The sequence below is a fragment of the Osmia lignaria genome, chromosome 9 (genome assembly GCF_051020975.1).
Source record: "Osmia lignaria lignaria isolate PbOS001 chromosome 9, iyOsmLign1, whole genome shotgun sequence".
In the NCBI taxonomy this organism is placed as follows: domain Eukaryota; kingdom Metazoa; phylum Arthropoda; class Insecta; order Hymenoptera; family Megachilidae; genus Osmia; species Osmia lignaria.
Genome location: NC_135040.1, coordinates 13418393 through 13445609, shown reverse-complemented (window position 1 = coordinate 13445609; position 27217 = coordinate 13418393). Strand labels below are relative to the sequence as shown.

Sequence of the window (27217 nt, the reverse complement as noted above, 5' to 3'; positions counted from 1 at the left end):
GAATACGAATACCATAGCAGGATAAAAAGAATTTAATTTTAATTTAGGGCAGGGCCGTCACATAAAAAATCACATAAAAAAGTAGTTCAAATAAAATTTATAAAATTAACATTAAAGCTTGTATAACTAATTTAGATTAATATTCAAGCAATCATTACTCTTCTTGCATTCTTATAGGGGCCCTGATCGATGGATCCAGTGAAATGTAAAAATGATGGTGAACGCTAAGAGATGCAATTGCATGGGATGCATCACGTCCTCGATTCGCGCTACTTGAAACCGTACGTGCGTGACCTACGGTAACTTGGCGAACCCTTCTGCGAATATTGAGAGGAACGGTTCTCTTCACAGAGATCATTCATCTTTTAACCTACTGATTCGAACAAGTGCACGATTCTTTACCTCCGACCGGACGAGTTAAATGCCTACGCGTCGATGCACTTCCTAATTAGCTACACTTAACACCATCTTAAATTACCACAGAATTATAACATAAAGAGAAGACGATGTCCGGATGTGCTAAGAAATTAAAATATGTAACAAATTTCAATTAATTATAATGAAAAATTTAACAGTACCCCTGTACAAAGGAGAATACAAGCGTATATGTAAATCGGGTTGCATAGCGTCAGGTGCTAAAAAGTAGAGTACAAAGTAATTTTATTCGTGAGATCCTGCATCTCATTAGGAACTATGCAAGACCTTATTGAGCTGTATTCCACCTAATTATTTTACAAAAATATTACACATCATCGAACATGCTTTCTCCTAAGGAAAGAAAGTTCCTACATTACAATATTTATCTAAATCATCGATGGTATATTTATTTAATGCTACACTTTCTCTTATTGCATAATTCTTGTATGTACATATTTCTCATTGTTAAATAACTCGAGGTAGCCTGAACACTCAATCACAACATCGATTCACATTTGTCTCGAAGAATCAAAGAGACTGTTCTTCAGCATCCCTGTCCCATTTTCCCAATACAAAACCAATCCAGAGACATCTTCAGCATGTCTCGTCGTAACCGTGTTCAGAACTAAACACCACGTGATTAGGATCGCATACAGTATCCTTGATAGCTTCTTTGGCATTAGCCTTGAACACTCTGTAATTAACCTTGCTGCTATCCACGCTTCCATAAAGATACGTGGCCAGTCTGTTAGAAAGTAACCAGACATTTTGATCGTATTCATGATCGACCTTGATATCGTTTGGAAAGACTAAAGATAAATTACTGGTGCCAATGACACCAAGGTTCTGAGGGATATATTCCTTCCTGGTGTCCCAGCACCAGACAGAGTCTCTGGTGACCATGTTGAAGAACATCACACCGTTCCTGTCTACCACAGACCCTGAAGAATGGCCGTAGTCCTTGGCTCTGGGTCTGCCAATGGGCATGAAGTAATCCGTGTTGTCTTCGACCGTTTTCTTGTCCCTCAGGATAGATGTGGAGACCGCAAACTCGCGGAAACTGGACATGGGATGGAAAAACAAGGTCCTGTCGTTGTGGATGTCCACAGGACTCAAAGCGATTCCGAAGATACCGTCTGTCCATTGGAATTTCACACCATGGAGCTCGTATTTGGAGGCCAAGGGATCTGGGTAGAAATAGTGGTGTTGAAATCTGAAGGAGGAGTCCTTGAAGAAGTCGTAGACTAGTAGTCCGTATCTGAAGACATCGGAGGCGTAGGCCACTGCTGAATTACAGTCTTCATTCCTGATGTCAACGACGATGTTTGTGTATAAAGAATCTTCTTTCACTTGATCTTCCGGTAGAATGTACTTCCTGATTAAAGTGTCTGTGTTCAGATCGAAGATGAAGATGGCCGGAGGACAGACTTGTTTCCCACCCATTGCTACGTCCACCTTGCCGGAGTCCAGCACCCAGAGGCGATCACACTCGTCGACTTGGACCCTGAAGACCGATGTTAAACCCTCGCAGTTACCTGAAAATTGTACTAACATAATTTTTTTTCTGTTTCAGGCCCAGGATAAATCGAAGCTTCAAATCACCTGGCTGATGCCATCCCCAGTCCGGATAGGGTCTCAACTTTGGACTCTTCGTCTTCGAGTTCTTAGGAACATAGGCCAACGTAACTGGAATTCCATCTTTCCATTTTGGAAGCGTGATGAAGACCTTGTTCTTCCAAATCTCAAGGCCAAGAGGTAGATTATTCTCCGCGATGAAATCTCCGACGAAGATGGCCGAATCCCTAGCCTCGATACTGTCGTACGTATAATCGATAGTGGACCAAGCAAAAATCTACGAAAAATAACAGAATCTTATATATTCTGTTTTCTGTGTTTAAATAGTCGAATTTTAATTTTGAAAATTTACTAGCTCCATGGCAGGACCAACGTAATCATCCTCCACTTGTCCTCGACCAGGGTCATAGTTCAGTCCATGAGTTTCAAGCTGATTCAACAATTGAGGATCGTTCTTGAACATGTTCAAATTCCTTCCAGATGGTCTTGGACGAAATTTACTTCTGTCGAAGTTGCTTAGAAAATACTCGCTCGAATCTGGCGTCGAACCGTACAGATGATTGTTGTATTCAGGAGTGGTGGACAACGTGTCCAATACATTTTCCTCTGGTTTAGGCGAGATGCAAGTTATGTGACCGGGAAGTTCGTCGTGACTCGATATCAGAGTCTTGTAATTCTTTAGAGACTGTTGAAAAGAGGGTAGAGTCAATTTCGTAATAGAGAAAGTTCGATACAATTTCATGACTTAAAGGTATCACGAAATGGTACCTATGATATATTAAATTCAAGCTTAAAGTTTAAATTTCAAATGAAAAAAAAGGTGAGTTCGTACTGATCGATAAGTCGGAGGTACACTTTTCTCTGTAGATGTTTCAAGATCACGTGAAAGCGCATTGCTACCAGGCTGAATGGCAAACTGCTGCAAACTGAGAAGGCACATGGATAGTAACCATGGCTTAACGTTCCCCATACCTGCAAAGAACGGAGATTTCAATGCGTGTGTAGGAACGACCTTCGATGACCGATTTCTCAACTGGAAGTTCACGTTGACCCGGTTATCCTGATTGCATTACCAATACGTAACTATTCGAAGCTGTCTCGATTTGATAATCATTTGATTATGAAATCAATATTAACACTTTGACTGCCACGTTAAAACGTTATCTTCAAAATACTTCATTATATTTTAATCCACAATTTCAAGTATCTAATACGAGTATTTCTAATCAATTATTTAAAGAATTCCTAATAATACGAGTGATGGATTCTTATCGAAATTCAAGCGTCACCCATACATGGCGGCAGTCAAAGTGTTAAATAACTTTTATAATTTTATAATTCTTTTAGAAAGTAAGAACGATTTCATTCACCGTGAAATTGCACGATGAAAATTATAATTAAGCGTTAATCGTGTTAAAACGGACACCTTACGTCACCGTTCGTAACAGATCGTAATAGCCATCAATTAAACACAGTAGGCGCGGATCTATCCAGGAAGAAACGGTGAATTTAAAAGGAAAGCGAATACGATCGCGGTAATTGAGATGATTCTGTGGTTCGATGACTTTCAAGGTAAGCAGTGTCACTTAACGATACTTTCCCCTGAGAAAAACATGAAAATCGACCTACTATTTCATCAATGAAACTCAACGAAACGTGTCCTTCGCTCATGGAACACAATTAAATTTGATAACAACACTAATTAATTTTACAATAAATTTTAACACTAATTGTACTGTTCACCGATTCAACCATATCAAATCACCACAAAACAAATAACAAGAAGGATAATTAAACTTTTCATTGAATTTCTTTGAACCCAGTACCTGGAAGAGTGTTTCTCAAGGTGACCCACTGACTTTAAACAACCTTCTTTCGCACCAGGGAAAAGAAACCTTAAGAAGTGGAAACTGTTAGGAAGAACGCGAGAGATGACGATCAAATGAAGATGTTCCGTTCGGGATGAGAGCGTGGATGATACCCGACTGCCATATTCACTATCCGGGTCATAAGTGTGTCTAGGTGTACTACGAATGGAGAGAATGGCGAATCCCTTCTCTCGAAGAAGATTTTCCCTCTCGTCCGTATTACGAGACTCTCCTCCGCTGTATAGGTCATTGGCGGCGAGTTCATGGGAGCTCGTGAAATCAAGGAACAGGTAACCACCTACTCTTTCTATCGACTATATCCAAATATGACACGCTAAACGATGGACTCTATACGTTCCCACGACTAACAGATATATTCATTGATACTTCCATCGATATTTGGAACACAAAATTCTATTTCTCTTCTTAAGGTTTAATCTTGTAAAATTTTACATATTTTTCTGTACCAAATATTCCAGGATTTCGATAGAGTTACGAAAACGCTTCATTAGCGTTTCAGTTTCATTTTTAATGAGAGAAGAAAGTTTTAGTACTTGCTCCATATGGAGATCACATAGATCTGAATATCTAACAAAGGAATAAATTGGAGCACGTTAGAGTCATCGTTGCAACGTACTAAATGCTAATGTATTTTATTCTTTCAATTATTCGATTATATTAAAGTCTGTACTGCCCAGTCACGATGACCCCCCCTAACCGCATAACTTTGTAAATGCGTTAAAGGCTATTCGACCGCTGATGGCATTTTAGAATGCAAGGATCTTCTGCCTGTACTCAATTATCCTAGCTCTACTGCAAAGTTTAACCGGCTATTGTCGCGAATAACAAATCCATGCCATTACGTTTGCACAATGCAAGAGTATCGAATGTCTTCTTTGTCTTTCCTTGGGATCAGAATATCGACCCGTGTAGCATACCAAGTCTCTAAACTAGAATTTCTTATATAATTCCATAAATAATTCTTCCTTAACTTGTTAACAGTTATGAATACTTAATGTCTATGAGTAAATTGGAAGAGCCTATATATGAAAGTGAATACGCTAATTTGAGTTAATAACAGGTTACAGGTGAACATAACTGGTTTATCGTTCGCGCGGATGTTTTAATTAATTGAAACATCGGGTAATTACTGTTCTACGAAAGCGTAAATTATACTGTAACATGCTAGAGCTGTCTTCGCTGGTGTTTCCCATAAAATTTCTTCCGCGAACTCGTGCTACTCGCGCCGATGCGATGCGCTCGATATTTCGAGCTAGTTTTAAGCAACCGTTTGGTCTCGACGTTACGAAACGGGCTACCTATTCGGTAGAATGCATCGTTACGCCAGCATTAATTCTCGTGAGAACCCTGACGTTTCTTCGATCGATGCCGTGAAGAAGAAACGAGGAAAAGAGCGTAGAAACGATACACCGACGGAGATAAATTCGATATGAAAGAAATTGAAATTCCACGGTGATTGGCTACTCTTATTTGAGCCAGAAGCATTTCACGCTTGCTTAATACATTTGTAGATGATGTCGCGATATGTGTATTAATAATGATGACGCACCGCATGCGTCTCGTACTTGTTCATCGGAAAGGAATTCCAACTCTTCCAGTTATTAATCAGAGTTATAATTAAGTTTATTACCGATGGCCATAAAGATACAGGTTCGGTGACATTTTAACGATGGAATTCGCGAAAGAAAAGAAACTTTCGTTGCACAATACTAAATTAGCGACACTTATTGTTGCTGCATCGAAAAAACGTCGAAACAATTATATGCGTACATTTTTCCGGTAAACAATTTCGCTTTACAACAACTGGAAACAGTGTAACTTTGACCATTCGTGGTCATTGTTTCCGCACGACGAAGCTCGTTTCAATTTTACGATCTAAAGTATTCCGGATGAAGCCGAATTTTAGCAATACTTACCATCGTTAGAAGAACTATATTTCCCATGTACCTTCCAATTAACGCATTCATGTTGGCGCTTTGAATTAGAATTGTCCCAGGTGTAAGCGAATTGATTGCTAGGAGAGACATAAGCATAATTATTCGTCTGTTTAGGAGTGTCTGAGGATATCCAACAATTGTCTGGCAAGACAAGTGTTCCTGGCTTCGATTCGATACCTTTCCTTTTTCGCATCGTTGAACGCCTACGAGAATGGACAGAAAAATCATTCGTACAACTCAATTAAACGATACAATTGGGTCACCGAGAAAAGGACGTAGAAAAAACTTGGAATGTGGCGGTAACTGCGTTACGCTACCGTTCATGGTACAACTTTTTAATACAGTGAGTAAACTTGTCTGTTTATTTTAGAGAGAAAAAGTTATGTACTGGTGGAATGTTACAATTTATGCTTCATTACTAGTTCCCTTTTTCGGCAACAAATTCGTTGCGGCTTTGCGGCATAAAGACTTACGAAATAAAGTAATGCTTTTAATCGATCCACATATACGGAACCTGCATCGCGCGCAGTGCGCGCTGCACTACCGGCCGCGAACTTTGAATCATCCTTATATACCATGTGCAACGCCTCCGCCAATACCGTCTGCGCATGCGCAGTGGCGAATGCATAAGAATGCGCTCTATTCAAATTCGTTAACGAATACCCAATGCACATTTAAATAGAAAAGTACGTAACATAACTTCCTGAATGTTATCTAGATGCTAGATTGGAACGAAGGTTCATGAACAGGAACAGACTCGTTTTGTACTATAATCATGTACTTTTTAATTTCCTTATATCTTCCGGTATTTCAATTATAAAAATCATAAACTTACTATCTTCATATTTTCAAAATCTTCTCATATTAACCCATTAACTGCCAAATTTTTATTTAACATTTTATTTAATATAATCCTATTGCAAGTGATCAAAAAATTTGGGGATCGTGGTAGCAAATGGGTTAACGACCTTCTCATGGTCAACAAACTGACCGAAAATCCATAGAATAATTTATAATACTAAAATCACTGTCTCGTCTCATTGACTTCGTAAATGATCCGAGACTGAATTCATCATAAATGCACTTTCCACCAGCGTTATACTTCCTTTAATCGTATCCTTACGGTTGAAAAGGCTTATTGCATAACTAATTCGTTCATTTACCTTAACAATTTGTATTCCTTCATCCCTTATGCGCAGAAAAATCTTCACTTTCCGTAGCAACTTTCCTTAGTTCTATGTAAAACTTGTATCGCTAAATCCCGCCAGAAATAGGAAAAATGATTTTTATTTAAAAATGTTCTATTTTATGTACGTTTGTACTTTTTCAAAACATTTGACTGGATAAAGAAGTACTGGCTTTTGTGTTTGATGAGTACCGTTGTCTGACGTACAGAACCGTTCGTGATTACTTTATCTCGCGAACTGACACTGAAGGATCGATCGTCCGACTGAAATTGGTTCGGTCGAACCGAGAAAGCGGAAAGTAATGTTTTTCTGCGCCCACCCCTTCTCATTTCATTATTTATTTTACATAAACAAACGGTTATCGAGGAATCTAACCTGATTATCGATCATGTAACTCCATCGAGATCCTTGTCTCGCCAAAAACGATATACCGTAACTGTCTTGTATGTTCTTTTTAAATTTCCTCGATTTCAGTTCCTATTGATTCCTATGTTGAAATTCCCTACGATTTCTAAAAGTTATCGAATGTAATTAATAATTTCACTTCATTAAACTGAAGCTTTTTGACATGTTGCAAAATTTTTTGATGGATTTAGATGTATATCTAATTTTAAAAAAAAAATTGTGTAAATTGAATTTTTTTGTCATGTTGCAAAATTTTTTAATGGATTTAGATGTATATCTAATTTAAAAAAATAAATTGTGTAAATTGAATTTGATGGATTTAATATCGATCTTATGTAATTAGGTAATTTCACTTTCGATATTTTGTATTGAACATTTTGGATTTTGAAATTTAAATAGGGTGTTCGATTAGGGGTGGCAGTCTTTCAAGGGAGTGATAGGTGGAGTGATTCTGAACAACTTTTTCCTTTACCAAAATGTTCGTCGAGGCTTAGTTTTTGAATTATTAATGAAAAACACCCGAGTAAGCAGGGTAGACAGCGCGCAGGCGCAGCCAGGGGAGAGACAGTGCGCAGGCGCAGCCACGTGAGTGTCAGCTACGAACCGACGCGACGCGCCGAGTAGTTTGTCCGTGGCCACGGTCGAGTGCGCTTGTGGTAGTCGCCACTCCCGCGGCTGTTTGTGAACCTACATGCTATGCGCGCTGTAATTATGTAATAATTTACAAATTAAACCTTATCAAGCATTTTGATCAAGAATAAAATTATCCCAATTAATAGTATTGAAAATTTTCCAAGGATTAAGACATCTACTGTTTTTTTAAAATATATTTTTCACTAAATATTTTTTACACTCTGCATCAGAAATACAAACTAATAGTATCGATAACGTTCTGGTTGGCAACGAGTGTTCTGGATTAAAGTAAACACGTCTCCTTTCAATATTCGGAAATTAATCTGGTTGAAATTTATACTTCCAGTCGCGATTTTTTGGTATCTATTAGTCATCGCATATAATTCTTCTCTTCCGGCACAGCTCTTAACTTTCAAACCGCTGGTGAATTGGAGATTCTCTTCATTAAGGGCAACCACATCCTGTAATCAAATTAACAAACAATTAATTCGATTAAACAATAATAAACATAGATTGTTAATAGTACTAACAATGTTTGGTCTTCTAAGTTGCCTGTATTCGTTCCAGCAACCGATGGAAGTATTATTGACAAGTCCAAAGAACAGAATTCCAGTGTCTGACATTGCTTTAGCACTCGATTGAGTCCACAAAATATTTTTGTACCTAAAATTAATTAGATGTTAAAGAAAAATTAATTAGCATTTTGTACCGTTGATTAAGGTCTTACTCTTTGAACCACACGTCAGTCCCCCCTGATTCAACGATGGACCGAGTGTTAACGCTGTCCAAATTAAAGCTGGACATTGGACTGTAGTAAATATTCCCGGAAATAGGGGATAAGGCCATTCCTACAGGACCATCTTGCAATGTGAAACTTTCTTTTTGAATCGTGTAAACCGTGGCTTTCGGATCGTAATCCAAAGCAGTCGATGTTATTCGACGGAAAGATGAACCATCGTAGAATATTAAACCGTGGCCTTCGACGTCTGATATATAGACCTGTAAATATTATTTCCCATAAACGGCTCGATAAATCATTATTCACGGCTTGAAATCGTTATAACACTTACAAATGTTTTCTGGCAGCCACGTCCGAAAGTTTGAACGACTGGTGTTACTAAGAGACCTTGTCCCGTCGTTGTGTTCATCGCGATGTTATCAGGTATTGTGACCCTTTTTATCAATTTTGAAGTTGGCAAATAGAAGATGAGCAATTTCGCAGGACATATTCTGTCCGAGCCCTTTACTCCTGTGTCCAGGACCCATAGTCTATCGCACCTGTCGATCTGAGTATCGTTTCGATTAAAATTGATTAATTGATCGTTTACAAAAATTATTTTCCCACTTACCGCAACTCTGTAAACGCTTATAATATTGTTGCAACTGCTAGTACTAGCCCAACTCCAATCAGGGTATGGGGTGAGTAGTGGACCACCCTTACCCATTTCCTTCGATACGGTGTTCAAAGATGAGGGCACACCTTCGTCTCTGATGACGGTGACGAAAGTTTTACCATTCCATCGATCAACATCTATGGGAAAGCAATTTTTGTAATTGTATTCGCCGGAGTTTATGGCAGACTGTTTCTGTTCTTCACTGTCGTATTTGTAATCCATGTACTTCCATTCCTTTATCACTTTCATAGCTTCTTTCTTTGAAACTGCAACTGCATTTTGGAAAGAAACTGCAGCGAAACATAATAGCAGCAACCAGGACGCCTTCATGTTTCTGGATTAAATTGTTCGAGTGAAAGCAAAGCGTTATTTATTTAGAAAATAAATCACTTTATGAGATTTATACACTATCTACGAATTGTATTTTTGTTTGTTCTCAATAGAAGAAATGTGCAGTTGATTTTTTAAGGAAAGAAGTCAAACAAATGAATGAGCAACGCATGCATGAGTTCAGGCAATAAATACAAGTAGCAATAATGACCTTCTGTATTTAGACCAGATAATACTAAAACGAGATAAGTATAGGAGGAAAAATAAAACGTTTACTTTTTCCTCGGGACTGGCAGGACTAAGCTTTTAGTGTATTTAAAATGCGTCAGGTAATTGCCTAACGAACGTTGATAACGTTCTGTGAAACGTAGAAGCGCAACGTATGTAAATCATTTAATCCTATTGCACGAGTGTTTCAAGGCAAACGTTGCAATGTTTACATTGAAATAGATGCACATTATTTTTCGCTAATAATGTCATAGAAAAATTAATAAAATTAGAAGTAAATGAATTATGAATCGCAATAATTGTAATAAAGTATAATATCTTTTTCCAAATCGCAGTAGTTTTAAAATATTTTAGGTTGAAACACTAAAAGCTTTTCAAAGATAACAAAAGATAGGCACTTGAAAATGTATTATTACAGAGAAACTACTTTCCCAGAAATGTTTGATTTCAGTAATTATGCTTTTCTAGCAAATTTCATTCTTATTTCGAATTTTATCGAACTACTTTCCCAGAAATGTTTGATTTCAGTAATTATACTTTTCTAGCAAATTTCATTCTTATTTCGAGTTTTATCAAATTAGGAAGGAATGTGAAATAAATAGAACAGAATTAACGTTAGATTCGCTGGTATTTAAACTTTTATTTACATTAATGAATATCTTAAACTGTTAACTATAATCAATTATATTTTAATTAGGAACTAGTCATTCTTCACACACAACAATAAATAATGACAGCCAAATTTTTAATACAATCTTAGAATACTATTAATTTAACACTAATTCAGCACCACGAGTAGTAACCTGTTCCAAATTTTTTAATTTCATAAATTAACAAGGTCTATAAATAATAGATAAGGTGTTAATAATGATTTTCGAAGTAGTTTCGCGAATAGAAAGACCTGGAATAATTATTAGCGAAAATCGAGTATCTCCACCAGAAATTCTCGAAATCATTTTTAAAAAACTGCTCGTGGTGCCAGGATGTTCATTTCGGAAATTGAAAGCCTCTACTATCCAAAGCAGACACGTCACATTTGGTACCACGAACCAGTTCGTCCACGAAACCAGCTTGAATTATAAAGTTCGTTTCATTACTATGTAACGAACCACTCATGTATTTTTGAAAGGACGCTGAGAGGACCCATAATTCTTGTTTTCCTTTCTTCGAGATGATGATCTGGAAAGTTTTCGATTTTCTAATTTAATATAACAATTCTTTTTCAGATAACTCAGAATCAAGTGGCGTTCGTACCTTCAAACCTGATGGAAATTGCAATGTTTCCGAATCGGTAACAAGTATCTCGTTATTAGGACCTCCATAATTAGGAAAATGCTTGCTGTTCCAACAACCAATCGCTAGATCAGATAGAAGACCAAAGAAAAGTACTCCACGACGATCCATAGCCTGAGCCACCGATTGCGATGCTCGTTCTCCTTCATACGCGATGAACGACCTCGCTGCAGCCTCGGGATTGTCACGAAACAGTGTATAATTCCTACGTTTAACGCAAATGAAGTATAATTTTAAACTGCTAACCTTTGAAAATGAAATCATTGAAAATTGTTATTCACCTAATTACAGAAGTAGACACCCGTGACTCGACCCTGCTGGCCAGAGAATGAAAATAAAGTATCCTGTCGTCGTTTCGAAGGGGACCCACCGCCAGACCCAGGATCCCATCCATAAGATCGAACGTCACATCCTTGATATTGAAAGTACCGTGAGGTGGGTATGGATAAAACAAATTGTTGTTGATCTTCCAAGATCGCGAATTACGATGATCGTAGACGATCAATGCGAATCCGGTCACATCGGCGATGTAAGCAAACGTGTCTTTGCAGTCGTGTTCCGGATTGCGAACGTCGACAGCCACGGTTACGTGCAAAGAATCTTCTTTGTAATGATCACGAGGAAAGGTATAGCGAGTGATCAGCGTGCCTTTGCGTAAGGAAAACACGTGTAATTTTGGTGGGCAGACTTTTGTCTCCTCCACTACTCCGGTGTCGAGGACCCATAAACGATCGCATTGGTCTATCTAAGTAAAAAAATATTTTTTGTTAACCATAATTCAATGTTTGAAAATGCATTTACAAGATACTACAAGTCCCTAGGTGAAAAATAACAAAGTAGTTATTGAAAGTAGCTTTGCAGATAACTTATCGCTTACTTCGTTTCCACTGAAATTCTACTACATGAGTAATAATAGGAATTTCCGCACATACGATAGAAGGGTGATTAGTAATCGGGTATTGCCCATGAAAATAACAATAATTCTCGTTGTCATTGTTCTGTCACAGTTTAATCTAATCATTTAGGAAAAGGTTTCGAGTACCTGCATTCTGTAGACACTGGTGATCATATCACAGTTCCCTATGGCGTTGTACTCCCAATTTGGAAAGGGTGCGATTAAAGGGTTGCCATCTGTAGATACCTTGTCAGTAACGTAGCCCAAAGTCACTGGCACCCCTTTTTGAAATCTTGGAATTGCGACGAACACCGTCGACTGGTGCCCTTGAATATTATTTCAGATGCAAAATTTTATTTTGTTGACACAATAGAGGCTAGAAATTATTCAATAATTTTATTCACCTCCATTGTAGACGTCAACGTCGATGGGCACTGGTGCGCCGGGTATAAACTCTCCATTTTTAATTGCCACTTCTTTGGCAAACTGGTTTGGAAATAAAAATTCCAAAGCCTTCCAAGAGTATATAATCTTCAGCTTTTCATGCGCTCTTGCATCAAAGATTATCAAGAATAAAATCGTCCAGCAAAGCCTCATTTTCGAATGAAATCGCAATAGAGTTATTATTTCCATGTGATTCGACGATTATTCGCCGAGAAAATGATACCTAGATGCGTTCTCTGCAATTGTTAAAATTAGAAATCTTAGCAGACGCTATTGTACAGAATCTTGTCATTGTGAAGCTTGTTTTCCAATTTGAAGGATCTTATCTCTCTTGAGTCATGATTTTTAAAAAGACACCTCTGTTTCGACAAAAGAGATATTTTATAATAAAACAGCGATTAAAGAAGAGATGATGAATTACAAACGTTCAGGTGTTTGCTGAACAATAAATGCTCAAGAGTGTGATATTCAAATTTTGTCATTGAACATTGTGTCAATGGATTGCGTAATGTTCACCAGACGTTCATTCTTATTTTCTTAAGAAAAATTACTGGATTATTTACGTTAATTAAGAATTTATATTAACCCATGGATCAATTTTACAAATTTCTTTTTAAATTTCACTTGGAACAAGCATCTCAAAGTGACCCAAATTTCTCCAAGTAAATGAGTCCCTCGCAAATCACAAAAGACTATTTAAATCGTCGATCGTTCGGCACAGCTTAACACCGTTTTCTCGCGATCGTGATATCATTTCGGTGTCACCTGGCTCTTTCTCTCCTTAAAACTTTCACCACTTAGGGAAAAACCCCGATAAGCATTACCATCTAACCGACTTCGATCCACGAAATTCGATCATTAATGCTTCCTGAAATCATGATCGACCTCGAAAGGTTGCCAATCATCAGACAACGAAACTTGTTGTTTAATAACTGGATAATCCCTGTGTGATAATTGTGCTGAAAAACTTTGTACCACTCAGCACACGCGATCTTGATAAACGTTCACTTTCGAAGGTTTTTTACAACATTTCCATTGTCTCAGAAGGTTAATTTCTTTTCTAAGAGAAAATCTAACGCACACTTTTTAAGTCTCTTTAAAGTAATGCTAACTCTATTCAAAGTTTATCTTCCACGTTTGAATTGCACAAAATTTGAATTTTAATCAATGACCACCGTGACATTGGTACTTAAAATAAATTTCATTCCAACTTTCAGTAATCATCTTACATAATAATATTCAAATCTCAGATGTTTGATAAAAAGTTCCCAATATCAGTGCTACTCTACTTACCCGTCTTACGACCACAACATTTCCATTGATTCGAATGATACGAAATGATTTTCAAACAGTTTTTATGTTTCACGTTTTAGAGAGATAAAAGAAACGGAGCAGAACGTTGCTTCCCTCGCAGCGTTCGAGGATCGACTGAAGAGACAACGATTCTCGTGGAGCAACGATCCCAGTTAATCATCTCTTCGGTGAATTCCAGTAGGTCGAGCAAGTTTCCTCGAATATCGTGGTCTTTTCTGGTCATGGCCATCAAACAGGTTTGTTAGTTGGTATAATTACAACGAGTTTACCGATTATTTTGTTTGATTTTGATAAGAAGCAGGCCCCCCATAAGACGATTTTGCGTCTAAGAATGCAAGAAGAATAATGTTTACTTGAATATTAATCTAAATTAGTTATACAAGCTTTAATGTTAATTTTATGAATTTTATTTGAGCTACTTTTTTTTATATCATATATGTGAAGAGGCCCTTTTTAGAAGTTCGCCTCAGACCCCCGAAATTTCAGGGCCGGCCCTGATAAGAAATAGAAGTTTCCAGTTTTTAAATTTAGTGTGGAATTTTTTAATTTGCAAACTTAGGAACAAAAACAAGGTAAGATATTAAAAAAGGTGTTGGGTATTTTTCCAAATCGAAGGAGTTAAATTTGACCCATGACGGTCGTGCTGTTAAATAACTTGAGTTGATCGATTGTTTACATGGATTATTATTCCACAATCAATACGCGTCAAACGCTTTTGATTGTGATTGCATAATTGCATCTGCATACGTAATACTTATCAATTAGAGATGAGCGAACCTTGAGATGACGAGTGTCATCAGATCGTAAAAATTTCCCTCTGTTTGATGCTAAATATTCAGAGAATCACTTTCGATAAATTTACATATTTCTTTATTTTTTGAAAATTTAAATCGCATAGATTATCGACGATCCATAAATATTTTTAAGAAATTGGTATTTAAATGTAGAGGTAATTTCTTGTATAATGTAAAATAGGTATAAATATTGTAATACTGATTTTTATTTTACCTATCGCCCCTGAGTTTTTAATTAGAACCCTAATGTGTTGTTATAAAAATTTAAGGGAAACGACGATTGAGTGTACGAATTAAGAATCGCGTGTTTCAATGGAAGTTGCACAGGCGTTAGCCTCATGATTCGTATGTTGATATCGCGGACGTTGACCTCTTTTCGGAAGAACTTCTGGAACCTGGTGCTCATTATCCAAAAATTACCTTTATCGTGATCAGCCCATCGAATTTCCGCCACGAATTGCAGCTTCTCTGGACTGTATGCCAAGATTCTGAAAAAGAATCAGAATCGTTAGCTCTATGATTCTAGGACTATCGCAAAATGATAGGAATACCTTTGTCGATTGGTTTGCGGTTGCCAGGCAGCAATTGCCACTTCGGTTAATGGTGAAAAGAGAATTGTATCATCTCGAGGGTCGACGACCAACGCGAGACCTTGACTCGATTTTCTTCCTACCAAGGTCACTGGTAATTGTTCTCCAAATGCTGGAGGACCAGCTTGAAGGGCAGTGCTTGGTACGCTGAACAGACGATCCGTCGCCAGGGGTTGGTAATAAACCAACCCCTGTTTTGCGGAAAAAGCTAAGCCGACCACCCCATCCATCAGTTCAAACGTGTCACTGCCAATCTAGAGAAAAGTATTTTTATCAATAATCCGTAGTTGGTAGTTGGAAAATACATCGATCAAAAAAGAAACTCGATAATTTCATAAGTGAATTAATATTCTCTTCTTATCTTGATCATACATTTAAAATTCCATTCCGCATAATAAAAAGAAAATATCATTGCTTGTATCGAGCGATGACTTCCCACAAATTTTCACAGTGCGTGAAACGATCTATTCACCGTGAAATTCCTCGAAATTTTCTGGATAATAAAACAGGCATTAGCAAGAAACGATATCGAGGCGCGAATTACAAAGCTTGAACTAACCGCGTAAATACAGGGTCTACCATTTATCTCGCAACCCATGCGCGCGTAAATTGATCGCTAAAATTCGAGTGATGTAAAAACCGTACAGTTAAGAATTATTGAAGAATTAACCGTACACTTAATTGAGCTGATTTAATTGCTCGTATAAATCAATTTAGCTTACACACAGTATTCCATCTAATTAGAAATAAATACTTGCTTAATTAAAAAACTGTTTGCCTTATAAATCTTACCCTGTACATGGAATAATCTGGATGTGGATACATGGAGGCGTGCATCACTCGCCAACTCCTATCAGTAGCTCCATCAAATACCAATATACCTGAAGAAAAATGTTGCATTAAAAATGAAATTGGGCATGAAAATTTATAATTAGAAATTTCGAAACACAAACCAGGTCCTACGGTGTCGCTCATATAAATAAACACATCGTCACAGGTGGTTGCTGATACATCGTCGATGATCAGATTCGTCAGTAACGTGTTGGGCCTTAGTACCTGAAGAGAAAAATATAATATTTTCAATTAGAGTAACTGAAAGTGCATTAATTATAAATAGAATCTATAAAGAAATTACCTCTCGTGGAAAGGTGTACTGTCGCACCAATTGGTCAGTTTGCAAGTCGAACACCATAATTTTCGGCATACAAACCGGCATGAAGTCATCGATCGACGTCATTACACCACTATCCAGCACCCACAATCTATTACACCTGTCTAGCCTCGATCTGTAGACAGAGATCAGCTTCGAACAATTCAAGTCTCCCTTTCCAGCGCTGTGCCAGTCCCATGATGGATACGCTTGAAGTTGCGGGCTACTTTCTAGCGGAAGATTCCTCGGGATATAGTTCAAGGTCGATGGTACCCCAGCTCTTAACCTTGGAATGGTGACGAAGATCTTATCCCAACCGATTTCAATCCCAGTAGGTACTACGTTTTCGGGACGATATTGATTTAGAAATCCTCGATCGTAGGGTAGGGCGAAGTCCATCAGAGGCCATTGAGCTATGGTTTGGAGAACCTCTGCGGAGGAAAACCCTGCTAGGAGGACGAAAACTAAGATCCTGTGAGGAATAATTATTATTTTAATTAATTTCCATGAATTATGACCATAGGTGTTTCTGTAACTCCAGAAATTACCGACATAAGTTGCATACTTTCGTGTTACCACCTACTTGCACCTAATTATTATTTATGATGCAAGAGATATTTCAAGAATCTTTTCACAGTGATATTTACGACTATACTCGAAAGCGATAGATCTTAAAGTGTAAATGTTACAGCCTTCATGCTCTGAATTTCTGGCGAGGTTTTCTTACACGATCGATGATCGCAATGCGCGCGAAACAATGATGTTGATTTTGAATTCATTAACAAGGCATTTCTCAAGTTATATTCCACGGAAGAATGATAATCTTTCATTTTACAATTCAAACAAGGATTATGGTATTATTGGAAAAGCTTTCCCTCGAACTTGATCTTGAACGAATCGGATGTTTCCGTCTTGGCGGTGAATATATTACAAGAATTATGCAAATACGAGGCTGCGTCTAGTGCGAACTCACGTGCAATGCAGTCTTAAAGAAAAGCATTCCTTTCTTGGAATTAATAATTCGATTTATAATACGAATTCACTGTTGCAAGAAAATTCAGTACTCAAAGGGTTGAATCACCTGCACTCGAACTAACACCTTTTCAAATATTTCAAAGCGGTGCAACTGTTACAAAATTAAAATAAAAAAAAAAAAAGAAGCACCAACCTCATGATGCGAAGATTATAGGAATTGATTTGTAGAAACACAGAGTAGTTCTGGAAAGAGCTCGAAGTAAAACTGCAAGTCTATAGACCGAGCGTGTATCAGGTCCCGGTGTCTGAACAACGACTGGTCTAATTTTCTTACCTCGAGTCAGATCCTAGGCGTTTGGAGACAGGAGGCAACCACAAAGCACAAATCAACACATTGTGCAACCATACACGTTTGTACGCCCGTCTACTTACGTCGATCGATCCTTCACACCCATAACTCCAGGTGGGTGCGATTTCGAGAAAAGGTTACGATCCATCGTGGCATTGGATCATTAGATCTCCTGTGATCTTTGGTAATTAGGTATATAAACTTTCAGAAATTACAAGTTTAGATATATATAAATTTTTGTACAAAATGGGAACTAGCTCAAAGGGTTAATATTCTTATAAATTTTAAATTTGGATACAAGTCCTTAATAAAGATATTGTTCCCGTCCCATTTATTTCAAGTATTACGAAAGTAGTGGTACTATCGTGATTAAACAATGTCCAAAAACGTAGGTTGTACCTATAGCACTGGGTGCGGTTCTTTAGTTCCGGGGACTTTCGATCGGGGTTACGTATCAAGGACTTCCACATAACATTTACTAACAGCTTAGTTCGTACATGCGATTTTCTTTCGCATACCGGTCACAACTGTGTAATTGTGATTTTAATCACGTATTCGTGACTTTATTATACGCTTAATTTAATTTCGTGAATTAGAAATATCAATTTTTGAATAGTTCCATTTTAAATTATAAAAACATAAATGTTCTATAAAACGTGGAAACCTGTTGAAATCTGAAAAAATAGGAGAGATTCTGGGTGAAGAAAATATCAAGATCAAAGAAAATTATAGAGTAGAAAATGCATTGCGTAAATGCAATACTGGTCTGGTGGAGAATAAAGCGTTTTAGGCTTGTGTAATCTGGTCGACTTGAAATACCATGAGAATTACGGGGTCTATGGGGGTCGCTGACACTCCCACGGAAGAACGGAAGTAACGAAATCTCCTTGTTTTCCGCCCTCTATGATTGATCATGCGAAAGATAGCGAATATTAAACGATTAATAACGAAGATCATTTGTCACCTGATAGCATTGTTCAATAAAAATTCCAATGAAATACTCAGAATTGCAAATTTCAATTTCCTCGAATTTATTTGATCGATGAATACCATTGAACAGTAGCAAGTATATGTACGTCCACGAGGGTACTATATTAGATAACGAGTCGTCGGGTTAAATCCGTTTGTTGACCATTGAAAAACGGTAGTTGCAGCACAGCTGCGAGGGTAACAGTAGATGATGAATGAGTAGAATGAACAGAGAATGTCAGTCACGTGTCTTTTCTGCAGAATCATTCGGTTCTTTCCTGCAGCCATGAATGAGAAAATTATTCTAAAATAAGCTATTAAATTCAGATATACGAAAAATTGTGACGTCAGAAAAATACGAAGAATTCGGCCAAGTTTTTTCAGCCGATAGCGAAACTGTTAAATCATCGATAGAAGAAGAAGAACGCAATGAAAGATTGCGGTTTGCGTACCCTCGCAAGAAACCATTTCTATTGTCACGTTATTTGGACATGTTCGTTTGAAATATTCACCAAAGGAACGAGAAAAACAGGGAAAAATTCAACATGCGGACTGCAAGGTTGTTAAGAACTCTTACGTAATATCATTCAACGACCACTGATGTGTTTTCATGCCGAATTCATTTTCTCCCTCCGCCGTTGCGTACAAGTCCGGCTTGGAAAGTCAGCTTGTAACCGCTCGACCGTGCACTGCATTATTGTACATGCTGTTCTAAAAGTAACGGTCATAGGAAAACCAAAGAAAAAAATAATTTATTAGTTGTAGTCTGCCAGACTCGTCAGCGGAGTTAATGACAGACGATCCCCGCTTTTCGGAACACATATATGTATATTTGAACTACATGCCAGGCGACCGCTAGCGAGAACACTGATCATCTCGTCGCCACCTAGCGGTCCCCAGTCCGAACCAAAGGCGTCCGGGGAGACGAAACCCTCTCCTCCCTCACTAAACGCCTACACAGTCGTTAATCGTTCTTTCAAAATAAATTATTGAAAATTTTACAGAATTTGAATGGCGCACAAAAATTGTTCCTTATTTCAAGTTTGCAAGAGGCTTGGCTATGTCCATAAAGAGATTGGATTACAAGTCCCTTTCCTAGTTTCTACTGCTCTCTCCTTCGTTTCTTCAAGTTCTCCAATTTATCCAGCCGGTTTTTACCAATCCAGGATTACCTGATATAGCTACGTTAGATTCTAATCACTTTCTCATTTTCGCTAACAAACTATAGCCTATACATCTTACCATCAGCGTATAATTGCCGCATAATTCGAAACGAGATATGATTAATTGCCGTGTAATTAATCTTACTGTTAAAATAAAAAAAAAAAGAACAGTCCATTTATTGTATAATGTTTCAACGGTACTCGACCGTGCTAAGGATTGCCCGATTGTTATCGTTATCGGAGAACAATTGTAATTAACAAAACATAATCGTCCACCGTGTTAAACTCGCACCTTCTGATCAAGATTTCGAAAAGCTCCGTGGTGTAACAAAATGTTGTCGTTCGAAAATTGATCCGATCGAATAGTCTCTTACAAAGTGACTACACGAATAATCGCGCGGTCAAAAATGGACGTGTTCGCACGCATGCTTTTCAACATTTTATCAGATCTTTCAAAGGAAACGTTTGACAGAGAGAAAGTTATCGAACCTAAAGAATTTAAATATTTTCTGGATATTCATAATTTTCAAGGTTTGTTTTCACGCCTTAAATATAAACCCTCTACGCTAAAATTCTTGGGGAAACATCGAGCGTATCGTCCGGAACGACAAACAACAGTTACGCAGCGTTAATTGATTGGATGTTGATTAAAAAAAAAAAAATTCCATTATTGACTAATCAAATTTCATTAGTTAATTACCCGAGTTCATCGATCATGTTACGCGTTTACCCGAGCGTTCAGATTTTATCAAAATAAATATATGGCGTTTTCGACTGAATTTATTACACACGCGTATTAACTGTTATAAACGATAATTAATGCGAAAATAAAAAAGAAACATCGTGCGAATAGATATCGCATAGCGTAACAATATATCGTCGCACTTTCACTGATCGGAATCGCATTGAATCAGGAACCAAATTCGATACCGTATATCAATTTTCATGGAAAGCTCCTTTCGCGATGCAACAAACGGGAAGAGTGTTCGAAAATTATACCATTTGTGTAATTCAACCCGAATAGTGGAAGAAGCGAAAGGAACGTTGAATTAAGTATTCAACTATTTTCTTTACTATTACTATTTTATTATTCATATAAACATTAACGATTTACAAGTACCATTACACACCATTGTATGTTCTAACTGTTTTGAAACAGTTTCAGGACAACTAATCTCGATCAAACTGGCCGCCGAACGGAGTGATTGTAGGAGAGAAAGGTTTCCTTTTCTTTTTTTTCAGTAAAGTTCTTCTGTACCGCTGCATTGGCAGTGCAGGATACATGACCAACATCACGAAACGATTTGCATCTTGATTTATAGGCTAGTTTGACGCACTGGCGTAGAAATATCCGACTAAAACAGCCCGTAATTAACTGACATGCTGTTATAAAAATATCCTACTTTGCCAGTTTGCCATTTCTACCGTTGTAATTTCATTTCGAAATGACAATTGCTAGTATACTCTGAAGTGCAAAATACATTATAAAACTAAAGGAATTTCTGATTTAGTTTTCTACCATTTTCTCTTGTAAATTTATTTTCAATTTTGTTAACTTTATATTTATTCTCATTTTCTAAATTTCGTATCGTTGCGTCAGATCGCAATGTGCCATCATGAGTGACGATATTGCTAAATTCTCAAAACTTTAAGCGTACGCTCTAATCAAATAAATAACACCCCGTCATAGAAGGAGAAGGAATAAATAAGAAAGTCTATACATTGGTATGCTCAAAAGTCGATTAATTCATCAAGAATACACTAAAAAGAACGTTCACTTAATTACATGAGATTAAGGGCTTGATTGGCACCGCATCCCACGGTGTCCTGCATGTAATCAGGGAAATTCGACTCCAGAACCCTCATCCTTCCTCTCTTATAATCAGCCACCACGTGAGTAGCCAGGAAACATTCGTTACTGGTATAAACCAATTGGAAACATTGCGGATTGAATTGGGCAGTCGCGTCCCATCTGTAGATGTCCGGCTCTCCTTCGTACCGGAAGAAAAGAGCGCTGCCATTGTCCGTGCCTAAGAAGATCATCTTCTTTGCTTTTTGTCCAAGATCGTGGATTCTTCCGTTTGCCGAACCGTTTCGAAGATGTTCCGTTCTCACTGAGAACATACGACTGCTGCTTAGGTAGGTGAACACTAAGCAAGTACTTCCGTCTGAGCGTCGAAGAAGTGCCAGGTACAAGACGTCCCTTCTGGTGCAGCCTATAGTGACGGCTTGGGGTAAAACGACGCGGTAACCACGACCGGAAGTAACATCGTACACGAGGATCGCCCTTGACGCGGCGTCGGATACGTAGATGAAGACCCTGCCGTCTGGGCTGTAGTCCGCTACCACGTATTGCAATCGAGATGTGGACGTGGTCAGACCGGTGAGTTCTACCGTCTTAACCAGCTAGAAGAAACGAAGGTAAGTTAATATTATTCTTTGGGGTCGTTAGAGTAAATTGTTAATGAAGGAGTAGTACTTAATTGGGTGGTGTAATTATAATAGAATTCAAGTAGGAAGAATCTGAAGATATTAGTAATGATGGCACCTACCTTGCCAGTGCTGACATTAATAGCGAGCACTTTGGGTGGACAATTGCGTAGAGGTTGGTCCAAAGTGTTCACCACCCCCGTATCCAACACCCAGAGAATATTCCTAGGATCCAAATACAAATCAACGACGTTCTGCAAAGCGGTGCACGTTCCTTCTTCCTGAAGAGACCAGCAAGGGTATGGTACCAGTGTTGCTTCACAACTTGCTTCATCCTTTTGGATTTTCGCCAAGGTTGCTGGCACTCCTGGCTTGTACCTGAATTAAAAATCGATTAAATTTGTTTATTGATAGAGGATGTTTATTATAATATACCTGGGTAAAGCTACAATAGCGTCGTCGTTGAAAATGGCAGCTCTGGTAGCTATCACATTCTTAGGAATGTATCGTCCACTGCTTTTGAACATGTTCTTCGTGGTTGGACATGGCCACTGGAAGGTTCCAGCTGTCCATTGAACGTTACTATTCAATGTTATATCAAATGTTGCTACAACGTCAACCACCAAGAGGCTGACTATCAACGCGGATGCGGAGAGAAATTTTTCTTTAAAAAACATTTTCGAGGAGACTGTTGAAGACTGATCTCGACTCAACTGATAATTCTTTAAAATTACGCCAGTTATATACGAGGTAACCATCGATTGCAAAACGTGTATATTTATCAAAATATTTCATGTTTCGGCAGGAACGATTTTCATCCTTCCGCGTTCCGCTACTCATTAGCGTTGTTTCATTTATTTCGTTTCCGGATCATTCATTGATAAAAAATGTTTATTAATTTATATTATTAAACTGATTTTTAATTGAATAAAGTTTAAATACTGCGTATGAGGGAAAATTGAAAGCAGCTTACAATTACACTTTCTTAATGCAAAATACATGTAGTTTATTTGCCAAATTACATATAATTTATTATGTTACAGAGAAAAGATTTGTTGATTATTAATAAATGATTTCTAGTGTGAAACTTCACGAATTCTTTAATTGTTTAGTAAACGTTCGTGCAGGAAGCGCTTCCTTGTTGATCCAAAGGTCTCGTCCGGACGGAAGTGTTGCGAAAAACGGAAGAGATTTCATCGTAAACATAGCGAATGTGCACGAACGAGTAATCGTTGAATTATCGTCATCTCACGTGTGTATATAAGCATAAGATCGAATTTAAGGCGAGCATATTCGGGTGTCCACCTCCACAAGAATCTCGTAAGTGTCTCGTTATTCAAATTGTCTTATTCGTTAAATTCTTAATTATTTCTTTATCCACAGCCTCCAGGCATCCACTCCGAACGACAGGATGAAGAGACTGTGCATCACCCTATGTCTAATGGTCTTAGTGAAAGACTCACTGTTGACCTACACCACTCAAGATGTGTCGCAATCGTTGGTCCTCTCAGGACAGAGCTTAAATTGGCCTTGTCAAAGTACAAAAAATATTTATGAAACGAGTGGACGGTACATCACTAGAAACGTAATCGCCACGAGGGCACAGGTGTACAAGAACGAGGCTATCCTGGCCCTGCCACGTTACAAACCAGGTGTACCCTTCACTCTTGGTGTTCTATCCTTGAAATCGAGCGACTGTGCACCGAAGATAACTCCTTTCCCTTGCTGGGCGATCCAGGAAGAAGGAAACTGTCAAGCGTTGCAAAGCGCCGTCGATATTGCCCTGGACATGCAGGGCATCCTTTGGGTTCTCGATGTTGGCATCGTCAACACTCTGGAGCAACCTGTGCGCAGATGTCCTCCTAAGGTGGTAGGAGTAAACGCAAACAGTGGAAAGGTATATCACTTGTCAGATTGAAATTATAAATCAGAGGAATTGCACGTCGAATGGTAAATTTCATGGAATTCCAGGTTGTCAAAGTAATCGACTTAAGCTCCTTGGCTGACACATCCTCTCGTCTGCAATACATGGCTGTCGACTACGCAGCCGATGGCCAGGTATACGTATACGTTTCCGACGCTGGTACCAGGGCCATCATCGTCTACAACGTGACAGCTGACAGTGGATATCGCGTGGTCCTTCCTTCTGCCGTCACTTCCGGCATGGACAAACCGGACGCGTTATACCTGGCGCTCATAAGGAAAAGCTGTGGTACCCAGGTGCTTTACTTCACCTACCTGGGTTCCAGCAGGATGTTCGCCATCAAAGCTAGCAATCTGAGAACCGGAAATGCTAATGGATCCATAGTGGACATTGGTGGGAAGAAGAATAAAATTGTACTACTGGGTACCGATAATGGTTCGGCTATCTTCTTTAGAATAAAGGGTGAGTTTCAAGTTTTTTGTGATCATTTTTCGATGAATGAAAGTTAATCAATTGGTTCTCCAGGTGATTCGAACGTATACATGTGGAACTCGGAGACTCCCTTCGTCTCGGACAACTTCCTGTTGGTGCAGAAGGCTGGCGATTGTAGATTACCGACCGGGGTCATTCCTGGTTACAAAGGACTCATGTGGGTGATTGAAAGTAACTTCCAGGATTATATTGATAACGCTGTCAGTTGTTCAGGTGCATCGGTGTCGCTGCATCCTCTGGTGAACTCTTGCGAGGAATATTGAAATGAACCTTTCGGTTGGATATTGTAAACTCCAATTGTCATGTACAAAGTTTGATTTCCCTTCGAGGAAGATTCAACCTGGACAAATCAACCAGTGTTAGATACTATTCTTCGACGATCATTCGATGAGTTCGTTGGATGAAACACATCGTGCATAATAAATTCACTCGTAACTAACGCAGTTTTATTGGTTCCCTTTATTTTTTAAGTATTTAATCATGGTATCAGGTTTATAGCCATTGGTGTTACAAGATATCCCTAAGGCGCTGAATGACTTAATCGTTGCATAATTACCTATATCTTTTCGCAATAATCATTACTCAACGTATACGCATGAAAACGCAACTACCAGTTCGTTAGTCCTTGCAAATCATCGACGTCGATCTCGTTCCAGATAGATATCGTGCGCTGAAATGAGCCTTATATAATACTGTTTGATGGATTAACTCTTTAATTAACCATGTATGGACAGGTTCGATTAATTACCAAACAGGATGATTAAGTATTTGTAATATGTATTAAAACGTACAAAAGGAAAATTAAATAATTAATCGTTCTATTAAACTGGATTTTCCACTAATGATACATGATTTGATGATTACATCACGACGAATGATTGATAGTTAAAAAATTGAAGGATTCAGTTTAAAAAATAGGATATTTTAAGATTTTAATGGTTCGCGATTTGAGGTGCAATTTCGATGGTGTTTCTAAGGTAAATGGGCACTCTGAATTTATTAAACCCCATAAATTCTTCTGGCTGTCCATTGCATAATCGGTTATACAGGGACAATGTTCATCCTGCACAAGAATCGTATGGTATTCGGCCTGCAAACAAAAGCAAAGAATTTTATATCCTATACAGCGAAAGAGAAATAAAAGTGGAATTACTTTGAGGGGAAGCTTCGTGTCCCAACGAACACTGGCTTTTTCTGAGGACATGAAATAATGAAGACCATCCTTGAAGTCGCAGATCAGCCCTGAGGAAGCTCCCATTTTGGTACCGTGCCAAACAACCGTGACATTTCGTGATTTCTGGTAAGTCGTGGTACAAAATAACCATTCTGAGCTTTGTTCAAAAATATATTTACAGATTGAAGTTTTTCTACTTACATCGTCGAATGGAGAAACATTCTGCTCGTTCCACAATTCTTCTAAATTTATACTGAATAAATGAAGAGTATTGGAACCACTCAAATACAACGCCGAATTCTTTCTAGATATAGCGATGTCGGTACTGACAACTCGTGGAACTTCCGGTCCATGAATCATCATTATCCGCCACCACCTTTCCTCCTCTGAAACAGAATTCTTATTGAAACTGAATTTGAAACTTCATTTTCGACGATTTATTATACCAGGTATGAACGCTATGATTGATTCATCTCCCGGATCTCCCAAATACGCTTTACTTCCGGAAGAATCAACGGCGAGGGCTCGTAAATTTTTCGTTGGGACGTTCAGTAAGTCCGTAGATGACACCTGTTAAAACAGTTTATATAATTTATGATTTATGATAATAAAAATAATTTATGAAAAAATTTTCTCATCAAGTTTATCTCTTACCAACTGATTATTTCGTCTCAAATTATAAATGATGATTCTAGCCGAACAATCATGGTTCTGAGGTACTTCGAGCAACCATAAACGTCCACGAGTATCGATATCCAATTCCACGATGGATCTGAGACATCCATCGTTTATGAGTTTATTATGCAAATTAGATGAGAATAGTTTGCTACGTTTTACCACTGGAAAATTAGATTCAGGCCAAATCGCTTCGTACAGAATTGGTCTGTTTACCAAAGTTTCGTTTCTTTCCGTTCTAAAATGTCAATTTGAAATCTTTTCATATATTTTTCCTTTCACATTGCAGAATAAATTGTCATTGCACACTTTTACGATACCTTGATATAGATAAGAAGGCGCGATTTCTCCAGACAGCAAATTTCCCAATAAAAATGTCTTTCGGCAGGTTCACAGCTCCAAAGTCCCAACAAGTGGATATTCGTGGAAGAAAAACGAAAGCAAAGAATAATGTTATTTTGATACAAGTAACAGCGATCCGGTGAACAATCATGGTAAAAATTGTCAGGACAAAGGTTTTTGAAATTTTGCAGATCGTTTTCAAAGTACTGTCAGTGTAAGCTAAAGTATTTTGTAACTGACGAATCAGCA

At 38.1% G+C, this 27217-nt stretch overlaps 7 protein-coding genes across 10 annotated transcripts; 1 reads left to right on the top strand and 6 right to left on the bottom strand.

The window, feature by feature from the left end:
* Positions 1–163: 163 nt before the first annotated feature.
* Y-h (yellow-h) lies at positions 164–7253 on the bottom strand. Of its 2 annotated transcripts, none has more exons than XM_034332648.2 (6): positions 6982–7253; positions 5798–6021; positions 2825–2964; positions 2345–2677; positions 2020–2269; positions 164–1952 (listed from the first exon to the last, which is right to left on the bottom strand). In XM_034332648.2, the coding sequence occupies exons 1-6, from the start codon at positions 7002–7004 to the stop codon at positions 1012–1014; spliced, it is 1911 nt and encodes a 636-aa protein (XP_034188539.2). In that variant the 5' UTR covers positions 7005–7253; the 3' UTR covers positions 164–1011. The 2 variants fall into 2 exon arrangements, with proteins under 2 accessions (XP_034188539.2, XP_034188550.2); XM_034332659.2 differs by lacking the exon at positions 6982–7253 and adding an exon at positions 6292–6347.
* A 975-nt stretch (positions 7254–8228) lies between these two features.
* Mrjp9 (major royal jelly protein 9) lies at positions 8229–9938 on the bottom strand. Of its 2 annotated transcripts, XM_076690344.1 has the most exons (6): positions 9853–9938; positions 9393–9771; positions 9114–9329; positions 8771–9042; positions 8574–8706; positions 8229–8504 (listed from the first exon to the last, which is right to left on the bottom strand). In XM_076690344.1, exons 2-6 carry the CDS (start codon positions 9765–9767, stop codon positions 8283–8285), a joined length of 1218 nt encoding a protein of 405 aa, XP_076546459.1. In that variant the 5' UTR covers positions 9768–9771; positions 9853–9938; the 3' UTR covers positions 8229–8282. The 2 variants fall into 2 exon arrangements, with proteins under 2 accessions (XP_076546459.1, XP_076546458.1); XM_076690343.1 differs by having other exon boundaries at positions 8230–8504; positions 9393–9935.
* Positions 9939–10796: 858 nt separating this feature from the next.
* Y-e3 (yellow-e3) lies at positions 10797–14071 on the bottom strand. Its single transcript, XM_076690341.1, has 6 exons — positions 13921–14071; positions 12588–12863; positions 12331–12509; positions 11570–12033; positions 11250–11493; positions 10797–11174 (listed from the first exon to the last, which is right to left on the bottom strand). The coding sequence occupies exons 2-6, from the start codon at positions 12814–12816 to the stop codon at positions 10983–10985; spliced, it is 1308 nt and encodes a 435-aa protein (XP_076546456.1). The 5' UTR covers positions 12817–12863; positions 13921–14071; the 3' UTR covers positions 10797–10982.
* An 899-nt stretch (positions 14072–14970) lies between these two features.
* Positions 14971–17758, bottom strand: LOC117604731 (dopaminechrome tautomerase). The gene is made up of 6 exons (XM_034325142.2): positions 17644–17758; positions 16461–16947; positions 16279–16381; positions 16118–16206; positions 15287–15579; positions 14971–15223 (listed from the first exon to the last, which is right to left on the bottom strand). The coding sequence occupies exons 1-6, from the start codon at positions 17646–17648 to the stop codon at positions 14971–14973; spliced, it is 1230 nt and encodes a 409-aa protein (XP_034181033.2). The 5' UTR covers positions 17649–17758.
* A 3878-nt stretch (positions 17759–21636) lies between these two features.
* yellow-g2 (L-dopachrome tautomerase yellow-g2) lies at positions 21637–23038 on the bottom strand. Its single transcript, XM_034333170.2, has 3 exons — positions 22797–23038; positions 22484–22739; positions 21637–22337 (listed from the first exon to the last, which is right to left on the bottom strand). Exons 1-3 carry the CDS (start codon positions 23036–23038, stop codon positions 21714–21716), a joined length of 1122 nt encoding a protein of 373 aa, XP_034189061.1. The 3' UTR covers positions 21637–21713.
* yellow-g (L-dopachrome tautomerase yellow-g) lies at positions 22519–25518 on the top strand. 2 transcript variants are annotated; one of them, XM_034332908.2, is made up of 6 exons: positions 22519–22660; positions 22776–23111; positions 23489–23681; positions 23745–24258; positions 24333–24747; positions 24811–25518. In XM_034332908.2, the coding sequence occupies exons 4-6, from the start codon at positions 23773–23775 to the stop codon at positions 25038–25040; spliced, it is 1131 nt and encodes a 376-aa protein (XP_034188799.2). In that variant the 5' UTR covers positions 22519–22660; positions 22776–23111; positions 23489–23681; positions 23745–23772; the 3' UTR covers positions 25041–25518. The 2 variants fall into 2 exon arrangements, with proteins under 2 accessions (XP_034188799.2, XP_034188792.2); XM_034332901.2 differs by having other exon boundaries at positions 23474–23681.
* Positions 25519–25537: 19 nt separating this feature from the next.
* On the bottom strand, positions 25538–27119 carry LOC117604724 (uncharacterized). The gene is made up of 6 exons (XM_076690253.1): positions 26947–27119; positions 26606–26864; positions 26398–26521; positions 26187–26337; positions 25931–26144; positions 25538–25867 (listed from the first exon to the last, which is right to left on the bottom strand). Exons 1-6 carry the CDS (start codon positions 27117–27119, stop codon positions 25685–25687), a joined length of 1104 nt encoding a protein of 367 aa, XP_076546368.1. The 3' UTR covers positions 25538–25684.
* Positions 27120–27217: the final 98 nt, after the last annotated feature.